The following is a 9,877-nucleotide window of genomic DNA, read 5'->3' as shown; positions in this document are numbered from 1 at the left end:
TTAAGAAAAGAATAAAAACTTTTGGCCCCTGTACTTCAGGGTTTTGGAGGCACAACATGGTCACCCTGGGGTCACCGATATGGGAAACTCTACCACATTCCTAAGGTGATACTGACCAGGGCAGGGCTGAATCAGGACCCCATTTGTGGCCCTGGCCACCTTCCTGAAGGTACCTGCTTCACAGGTGATGTTAATAAATGTTGACATTTTTTTCTGAGAGGTGCAGCCCAGGCTTATTTTAAACGCATGTGTAACTGAGGCTGGCCTTGAACTCCTGACCCTCCAGCCTCCACCTTGTATAAACGCTGGGATTACAGGTATATGCCACCACACCTACCTTGTAAGGGACTTTCTAACTGTGTGTGACAACAGAGCCAAGGTTAGTGTTGAAATAGCATTCCACTTACAGGCGTGAGCCTAGTGTGGGACCACACAGCTCGGCAGGTGGGCAATGGGTTATCCCTTCTTGCTTCTGACAAATGCCTCTGGCCCTGGTCAACTTGGCCACACCCCCGGACTCTTGGGAACGCCCCCCCCCAGGAGTCCCCAGGACCAGAGAGTGTCTTCTCCCCAGGCACCACCCTTCTACAACTAAACAAACCAACAAAACCCCACACTCACACGCCCACCAGATACACGTGACCCCGACTACATGTGGTCAATCTGACCACCCTCTGCTTGTAGAGAAAAAAGACCACAGCTCTCACACAGTGATCCTGCAGACAGCCTGATCCCTGCTGCTCTCCGCAAGGGTTTATCTAAAACACTTCAAAAACTACATGTATTGTGCCAGGGGCGGAGGTGCACGCTTTTAATCCCAGCACTCAGGAGGCAGAGACAGGCAAGTCTCTGTGAATTCGAGTCTAGCCTGGTCTCCATACTGAGTTCTAGGACTATATAGTGAGACTCTGTCTCCAAAAAGTAAATACATGAAAATAATTTAAAAATACATATACTAAAACGGGAAAATTTAAAAATAGAAATCAAGGTCAGAGGAAAGATCAGGGGAAAATTAGGATATCAATATTCACATCACAGAGACTCAATTCCTGAAGGCGAGGTGTGAACTGGCTCTCAGCTTCCTGGCAGCCAAAACAAAAGGAGAAAGAAGATCTGTTTCCTGAACCAGTTCTCTGAAGTAAACACACACCTTTCCTTCAGGGGAGGCCACAGCATTCCTACACTGAGTTCTGTCCCAACCCTGAGGGACCTGATGGAGGAGAAAGCGCCTCTCCCTCCTTCCTCAGGCCCTGCCCAGCTCATCTGTTGCTTCCTCTGGACCCCACGCTGTTCCACACTCCATCCCAGCTTGCACTTGACCGGGCTACAGCCTGTAACCTGCAGCATCTCCCTGTAGGTTCACATCTGAGGTGGGAAGGCTTTGCTCAGATTCCCTCTGGAGACTCAGCCTCCCTGAGCAGGCATTTCCTGAGCCAGGGTGAGCCAGGGCCTCCGGGTGCAGTGGTCACCCTCTTCCCACAAGGCGCTGTCAGAGGGGGCTTTTACAAAGGCCTTTCTCCCCACCCCACCCTTTCCTCCCGGTGCGCTTCGCTGCCTGGCTTCCGTGGAGACTCCCTTGGCCGGCCTGAATGTCTCAGAGGTGAGGTCCCACCTGACACTGCTCCCTCCCCACAGCCAGTGTCCACATTCTGGCCTGAGTCACCCTCTCCTCCACCCCCTTTCGGTTTAACCACTTCCTGACCACTGTCTGTCATCTAAACAGCAGAGTCAGAACGGCATATTGGAACACCCCTCCACACCCACCATGTGATGTCCCCCTCCAATCTATTTCTCACTGAGGCTTGGCATAGGGCATTTCTGAAAAGTCAAGTGGGCTGGGGGTGGCTTTGTGGGAGAGTGTTTGCTTAGCATGCGGGAGGCTCCAGGCTAAATTCTCTAGCACCTCACATGAAAACAAAGCACCCCCAAACCTGAAGTGGCATGCACGACCACGCTCAGACTCTTCTCGGCTGTGGTCTTACGGCTCGCCTGCGTGGTGCTGTCCGTCTTTCAGGCACCAGGATGAGGCCCTGGCCTACTTCTTGCATAGCCCCGGAGTGTCTGAAAAGAGCCCTTTATTACCCCCATAGTTCAGATGGGGCCAGCACTCAAGACTCGCCTCATATCCCCAGGGGTTAGGGTAGAGGTAGTCTTCCCCAGGGGTTAGGGCAGAGGTGGCCCACAGATGGACATCTGTGCACTTGACTGCCAAACAGGCCTGACTCCTGCAGGTAAGGGCTGTGGGCCCTGGGGGTCTCTCCCTCGCTTGGCCTGCCTGATTGAATTGTCCCTGTGGTCAGACTGGCTCACTCCAGTGCCCCACCCAGATGGGACAATCGTGGAGATGAGGTGGCAGTTTTCCCTGCTTTTACCCACAGGGGCTTTCCAGTAAGCACAGGTTGGATTCTCATCCCCCTCGGCCCCAGTGCATGGCTGGGGTGACCTCCCTGTGCTGTCCAGCCTGGGGTAGCACCAAGCCTGAATTTTTCTGGAAGCAGACAGCTCCCAGTCTGTGTTGTCACCCTCCCCTCTGCTCAAGGGGAGGTCACATACCTATCATCTTCATCCACAACTCTGACAAGGCCTTGGCTCATGTGCTGGCCCTGGCCTTTCAGACCCTTTGGATTGGACAGTCTAGGGACCACTTGGTCCTGCGTCTGCCTCAGTTTCCCCAGTGATGCCCCACGGTGCAGCTGAACCTGGGTGGATAGTGTGGGTTGACACTCGTTCTCTCTGGGTTCTCGGCCACTAGAGCAGTGGAGACAAGGGACAGCCTTCCAGAGGCGTCCTCGCGGAGGCTGCAGTGACGTCAAAGCAGAGACCAAATTGGCGCTTGCAAATGGGGACTCTAAGGCCTGCGGAAGCAGAGGGCAAGACTGGGTTGAATAAACATGTGTTCCCCCACCGTGGGGTCCCGGTGCCCGCAGCCCTTGTGGGATCTAGACATGGCAGATCAGGCTTTCAGTGAAGGGCAGCTCCTGGGAACTTCTGGGGTTTTGCTTTGTTCTCAGGAACCTGAGGTGGAAAACAGCTTTCCTTGTCCAAGGTCTGCAGAGGATAGGTGCTCGGTTGGGGGACTTGGTGACGGTGGACCCCGAGAGGTGTGGCAGGTGGGGTGGAAGTCTGAGTGCTGAGCTCCCCCTCATCACACTTTCTGTGCATGTGGGGCCAATCCCCCTCCCCACTTGGTCTTCTTATCTGTGAAATGGGAGCGGCAGCACCCACCTCCCCGGATGGGCTGTGAGGACTTGACTGGTACGAGCATCCTTGCAGAACCACACACATCGGTGCAAGGCCTCGGCGAACAAAGAAAGCTGCGAAGCTGCAAGTAGCATGTGTCTTGGGGTGATGGGGCTGTTGTGGGGTGAACCTTGCTCCACAGTTATCTCCAGCTCTGAGCTTCCTCTCCTGGGTTTCAGTAAGCCTGATGCCGAGGAACCCCACTTTTATGGGTGCTGCTGGTCACAGAGTGGGCGCTGGTTTCGAGCTGGAACCCGATCAGAGATGGTCCCAGAGGAACAGGGCAGAGAGCTCACATCCTAGGCCAATTTTCTGAAGGAGAAATAACAGGAAACTCCCTTCCTTCATGACCTACAGGCTTCCAGGGACACCTGAAAACCTTTCTAGACTTTTGGGTGGTTTTTAAGAATAAGAAGTTGAAGGTCAAGCTGGGTGTGCTGTTGAACACCTGTCAATGCCAGTGGCTGAGGGGGTTCAGCCAGCCTGATCCAGAGAGGCCTGTTTCAAAAGAAAAAATGAAGGGCCGGAGGTATGCCTTGGAGATGGAATGCCTGCCTGGCGTGTGTGGAAACTGGGTTCCATCCCTACGGTTACAAGAGAAGGGAACGGAGGGAGACGTGGAGGAAAGACCTCAGTGTCTTGACTCCTGTTCCTGAACGTGTGCAGCTGGGTGAGCAAGGGCACTGCAGGAGGGAGTGGATCCGGGTCGGGCTCCCGGAGGGGCACAGCCTCCCCCGAGGGGCACAGCCTCCCCTGAGGGGCACAGCCTCCCCCCCCCCCCAGGAGCACAGCCTCAGGGCTCACTAGTGTGACTTCAGCTAGGATGGAACCTGGCCCAGGTCTGTGGTGTCTATGTGAAGAATGTAAATGACTGAAGGGCATGACCCTTAGCAGACACTGCAGGGTCAGTGAGACAGTTCAGGAGGTGAAATTGCTTGCTGCCAAGCCTGATGACCTGAGTTCGAATCCCGGGACCCACATGATGGAAGGCAAGAACCAACTCCTGCGAGGCACATGTGTGCACACAAATACACACATACAGAACAAATAAAGGAATTCTTTTTGTTTATTTGAAACAGGGTCTCTCTATGTAGTTCTGGCTGTCCTGGAACTCACTATGTAGACCAGGCTGGCCTTGAACTCACAGAGATCCTCTTGCCTCCCAAGTGCTGGGATCAAAGGTATGTGCTACCACATCTGGCAATAAATGTACTTTTCTTTTTTTTCTTCTTCCTCTTCTATTTTTTATTTTTTTTTTTAATTTTTTTTTTTTTTTTTGGTTTTTCGAGACAGGGTTTCTCTTGTGTAGCTTTGCGCCTTTTCCTGGAACTCACTTGGTAGTCCAGGCTGGCCTCGAACTCACAGAGATCCGCCTGCCTCTGCCTCCCGAGTGCTGGGATTAAAGGCGTGCGCCACCACCGCCCGGCCTCTTCTATTTTTTAAAGATGTCATTGTAAACTGGATGCCTTTCTCCTCCTGTGGAGAGCCACACTGGAGGCTTTTCCTGTGGCCCTCGCTGTGGCCAGCCCAGGCTTTTTCCCAGTGAAGCCCCGGTCCCAGCAGGCACCCACTTCTCCAAGCTGGCTCTCATGTCCCAGGTGCTTTCCTATTCTTGGCCCCAGCACAGTGCCTGGCTCACCAGATGCTAACAGAGAACATGGTAAGGAATGCCAGCTGGGAAGGGGCATGAGTGCCCGGCAGTGCCAAGGAACCAAAGTGTGATTAGTTCTAATCAACAAATGACTCACTGAACTGGGTGTGGTGATACATGCCTGTCACTGCAGCACTTGGGAGGCTGAGGCAGGGGGATCAGGAATCCAAGGTCAATCTTTTTTTTCTTTTTCTAATTAATTAATTAATTTAACGTGTATAGTATTTTGTCTGCATGTATGTCTGTGTATCACATATATTGCCTGGTGTCCACTGCGGCCAGAAGAGGATGTTGGATGCTCTGGAACTGGAGTTATAGATGGCTGTGAGTCACTATGTGGGTGCTGGGAATTACCCCGTGTCCTCTGAGTGCTCCTAACCACTGAGCCATCTCTCCAGCCCCATTCTTGACTACTTAGCAAATTTAAGGGCAGCTTGGGGGGACATATATGAGACTCCATCTGAAAACATCAGAGAGAGAATGGAGAGGGGGGGGAGGAGAGGGAAGAGAGGGAGGGGGAGGGAGGGAGGAGGGGGTGAGGGAGAGAGAGGCAGAAAGAGGAAAACTGAAACAAGAGAGCCCAACTGAGTGGCCACACTTTCAGAGTCATCAGAGAATCCCAGAGTGAACTTGCTGTCAAATGAAAAGAAACAGAAAATTTGATCAACCCACCTCTTCCCATGGAGCCTGAGAAGTGGGACACAAGAAGACCAGTGTTTCTTTAATAATGAAATAATTTATTTGTTAATGGACGGACACATTAAGATTACACACAGCAAGGAGCCTCTAAATCATGATGGTTTCTAAAAACACAAGTGCTAACTGCAGCCCCCCCACCCCCCGAAAAAGCACCATTCTCCACAGTCTCAACACAGGTTTACATTGGCACCATATTTACATAAAGAAACATCTGGAAACACATTTCCCATCCTTCCCCTGCGGCTCTCCTGTGGAGGATGGTCCCCCAAACTAGCCACGCAGCAACACTCCAGGAGCACCAATTCTAGGGACAGTGGTCGGGGCAAGCCTGCTTTTAGGTCAAAGCTAAAGCGAAGAACGCCCACCTGACCCACTGCCCTCCCAGGCAGAGTAAGAACTCAAAGTAAGAAATCCAGATACATCTCAGGACAGAGCGCCTTCTGAATTCTCACTGTGTGATTTTGAGATACCATACACACTCGATTTCCTTGGCCATCCACGATCTGAATGCAATGGTGCCAATCAGTTATGTCTTCTTTTAGAAGACCACAGTAAAAGAAAAAAAGTATTAGAAGTATTGATGAATCACATTTCACACCACCTCAACCCAGAATCTTCGCAAACAAAACATGCTGCAGACTACATACAGCGCTCTGAGCGCACAGAAGGAGAGAAGCCGCCGGCACCCGACCCAAGCGCGGGCGGGGCTGTCTTCTCCCAGAAAGCACTAAGCAGGAGTAGCAGCGATTGCAATTCCAAAGAGACACAGAGAAATAACAGAAAACCCACGGGGATGGTAAAGGAGGAAGACGAAACAATGCGGCCACCCCAGGAAGGAAACCAGAAAACACGATTTCGGTGATAAGTTACAAAGCACAATACAAGTGGTATTCCTGCCAATGTAGCATGGTATAAAACCTTAATGTGTCTATATACGCTCTTCAAAAAATAAGTTCTCTCTTGAAGGGACAGGGGAGAAGGCAAGAGGGAAAAGGTCCACAAAACTCATCGTCAAGTCCCCAAGATATTGCTAGAAGGTTTTGAGTATCATATGCCATCTCCTGTGTTCTTAGACCCCAAATGTTCTTGGCCACATTAGAGATGGGGAGAAAGGCCACAGGAAACTCAGGGAAACCTTGGCTTCTTTTAAACACAGCAGGGGGTAGATTAAAAAACCAAAACAAAACATACACTACTTTGAAACCAAACAATAAAACTATTCCAGCAGCCACTGCAGGGTTGGGCCTGCCCACCTCACCCATCCCTGCTGGGGTCACCCCAGCCTTGGGTCAAGAGGGAGAATCTAGGTCCTCTTGAGATCCTGGTGACCTTGCTAAGGAGCAGCAGGCCTCCCAGGGCAGGGGTAGCAGGCAGCTGCTACTGAATTCAAGATCCCTGGTGAGCGAAAGGAAACCCAAATCAACGTGCTGGGTGCTGGGCGTGCACCCAAAGCCAGTCCTGGGTTTTCCAGGACGGTGCAAATGTTTCCTTGAGGAATGAAGGAAGTCGACGGGCAAGCCCGATTTCCTACCTGCATCGTGACAGTGAGTGAAGCTTAGGTCTTAGTCTCAAAAGGGACTTCCACATAAAAATATGCACGTGCCCTCACTGACACATTTCTGTTTGTGCATATTGTCAAAGTCTTAACGGCTGGGGTTCACACCTTCCCCCCCCCCCCCACCAACCTAATACATTTTTCATTTTGCTTAAGAAAACAAAAACCACTCTCAAGTCTAGCTCTGGGCAGACATGCTGGTGATGAGTGAAGGGGCGGGAATTAGCTGCCCTGGGCTAAGCCTGCCGGCCCCCAAAGCTAGTTTTGGTCAGAGAAAAGCCTGCCTGCCACACTGACTCGGTCTACCTCCAGCTTCCAAAGCCAGGCCTGACCTGGGTCTTAAAACCACAGAGATCTACCACACACACACAGATGCAAGGACCAGCGGACAGGGCAAAGGTCAAATGATGCTGCTTTATGTTGAGACAGTACACTTCATATTTTAATCAGAAAAAAAAAAGTACAAAGGAAAAAAAGCAGTTTAACTCCAAGGCAAAACAAAGAAAACAGAAAGTAAAGGTGTCTCTCAGACACCTTCTGAGTGAAATGAACATGTGCACAGGTTCTGTCCCCTCCCCGCCCTGTGCAGCCCACAAGCTTCTCCCTTGGCCTTGACTTTCTGATGGCTTGGATGCACTGAGCAGACACAATGCCCTCAGGGTCTAGCACATGGGGACTGGAGGGGACCTCAAGGCACAGCTGTGTCTTCGAGACAAAGGACAGACCTGGCCAGCTCCTTGAACCCCGTCACTCACTCAGACTCTGGAAGGGACTTTATAAATGCGAACGACCCAAGCTGTGGTTCTGTGCTAATTTTCAGCTGGTATTTGGGAAACACTCCAAAGGGGGTGGGGGGCACAAAAACAGGACTTCAGGATCATTAAGGAAGCCATGACTTCCACAGACCACAGAGTGACCTTGTGTGGTCAGGACTGCTCTCTCTGCCAGGGTCTGCTTGGATCTGAGGAGAGGTGTGGGACTGTGCAGCTGCCCTGCTGCCAAGTGAGCCATGGAGCCTTTAGGTGGCACCTGTGGATCTCAGGAATGTTCCATTACTCCATGACACGGACTTGGCTCCGAGCAGGGCACAGATTTTACAAATGGTTCAGACTCAATGAAAAAGATTCACCAAAGGCTGAAAACATCCAGACCTCAAAATACAAATGCAAAAATATTCAGGGGAATGAACTAATTTGTAGACAGCTACATACAAAGTTTCTAGAACATCTATAAAAGCAGTCATAAGAATTTATATTCCATTACATTAGTTTATATAAAATGAATAAATAGTATTTATAGGTTTTGTGTGTCTTATGTACATACACATGTGCTCTGGTTTAGCTTAAATAAAAATGCCACAAGGGGAAAAAAATCATCCTTTTAAGCCATCACCCAGAAGTCTCCAGAAGGAAGCTTCCAGATGTGTCCAAAAATAACTGAGCAGGAGGTCTTGGTGACCCGGGGACCTCCTGTTCACTTGCCACAGAGAAGGAATGTGGCCCCTTTCTCTCAGAGACAGTGGCCACTAGCTCAGCCAGGGCGAATCAGTTATTGCTGGGGCGTCCAACAGGAAAACAGGTTGGAGTGGCCGGGAACAAAGAAGCGTAATCACTTTTGTTGTGTGGACAATGGAGATCTCAGCTATCTCTGAGGTAGGACAATGTTCCAGAGACAAGTAGCATCAACAAACTTGGGGCGCGGGGGTGCCTTGAGACACAGCACACAGCCAGGCCCCCAGAACAGCACGCAGGGGCACACTGTTCTCCTGAGCTGCCGAGCACCCGCTCTTAAGTGGGGACCCTGAGGCACCGCGGCTGGCCGCAGCAGGGCTTGCTGGAGGCATCCCTGGCTTCTCAGTGCTCTTCAGCTTTGCTTTCAAAGCTTCCTTTGGGATTTCTGAGACTGAGTTCCCTTTGAGAAGTTCGTTTGCTTCGGTTTCCTATGTGCCAGACAAAGCTCGAACTTCTCTCCTGGGCGAGTACCATCATGAGCCAGAAAACTAAGCAGGGCCTGGCCGGCTGCAGGACGGGGCACAGGGGCTGCTGAGAGGCGAGACTTGCTTAGGGCTGAGGGTCCTTGGGCTCTTCAAATGGACTGGAATGTACGGTCTCTCAGCGCTGACGTGGAGGGACAGAGAAGCTACCGACGGAACGCACTCAGAACCGCAACCCTACGTGCTTTCTGCAAAACGGACAGCTGATTTTGGTCAAGGTGGTACGTGAGGTTTGCGTGCAAGGGCATCTGGGCAGGTTTGGTACACTACCTAATCAGGTGTGGTGGAGAGGACCTGCGGGCCCTCTCCTATAGCCCAAGACCTGCCTTGTGCCCATCCTGGAGCTTGGCTCTCTTGACGCTGGCACTGGAATAGCCCTCGTCACTGCCCAGGCTCTGCATGCTGCCTCGCTCGTCCGAGTCACTCACGCTGCTGCTCCAGCCCAGGTCCCCAGTGAGGTAGTCTGTGCTCTCCACATCCACGTCCACGTCCACGTCCACGTCCAGCTCTTCTGCAGGGGAGGAGACACATGGGTGAGGACCTGCTGCAGAGCCCTTGGTACACCTCAGTTTCCCACACCCCCTCGTGGGCACTGCTCTCTGACTCTTGCAGTGGGGCTACAGCAGTCCTGCTGCTCAGCTCCTGAAGGCCTGAGCCCTGCCTCTTTAAAGCTTTATTGCATTTTTACTCAGCGTGTGCAGGTGTGCACAGTGGAGGCTAGAGGACAGCTTTCGGGAGC

The 9,877-nt window shown here is 51.8% G+C and overlaps 1 protein-coding gene across 2 annotated transcripts in view; it reads right to left on the bottom strand.

Moving 5' to 3' along the window:
- Positions 1-5,607: 5,607 nt before the first annotated feature.
- Mxd1 (MAX dimerization protein 1) overlaps positions 5,608-9,877 on the bottom strand; it is a 29,163-nt gene continuing 24,893 nt past the window's right edge. For both annotated transcript variants that reach the window (XM_076567190.1, XM_006984583.4), the window contains exon 6: positions 5,608-9,649. In XM_076567190.1, the coding sequence (XP_076423305.1) occupies positions 9,447-9,649 (203 nt within the window). In that variant the 3' untranslated portion in view covers positions 5,608-9,446. The remainder of the gene's footprint in view (positions 9,650-9,877) is intronic.

Source organism: Peromyscus maniculatus, chromosome 3 (genome assembly GCF_049852395.1).
Source record: "Peromyscus maniculatus bairdii isolate BWxNUB_F1_BW_parent chromosome 3, HU_Pman_BW_mat_3.1, whole genome shotgun sequence".
NCBI classification, from domain to species: Eukaryota; Metazoa; Chordata; class Mammalia; order Rodentia; family Cricetidae; genus Peromyscus; species Peromyscus maniculatus.
This window is presented reverse-complemented; position numbering and strand designations above follow the sequence as displayed.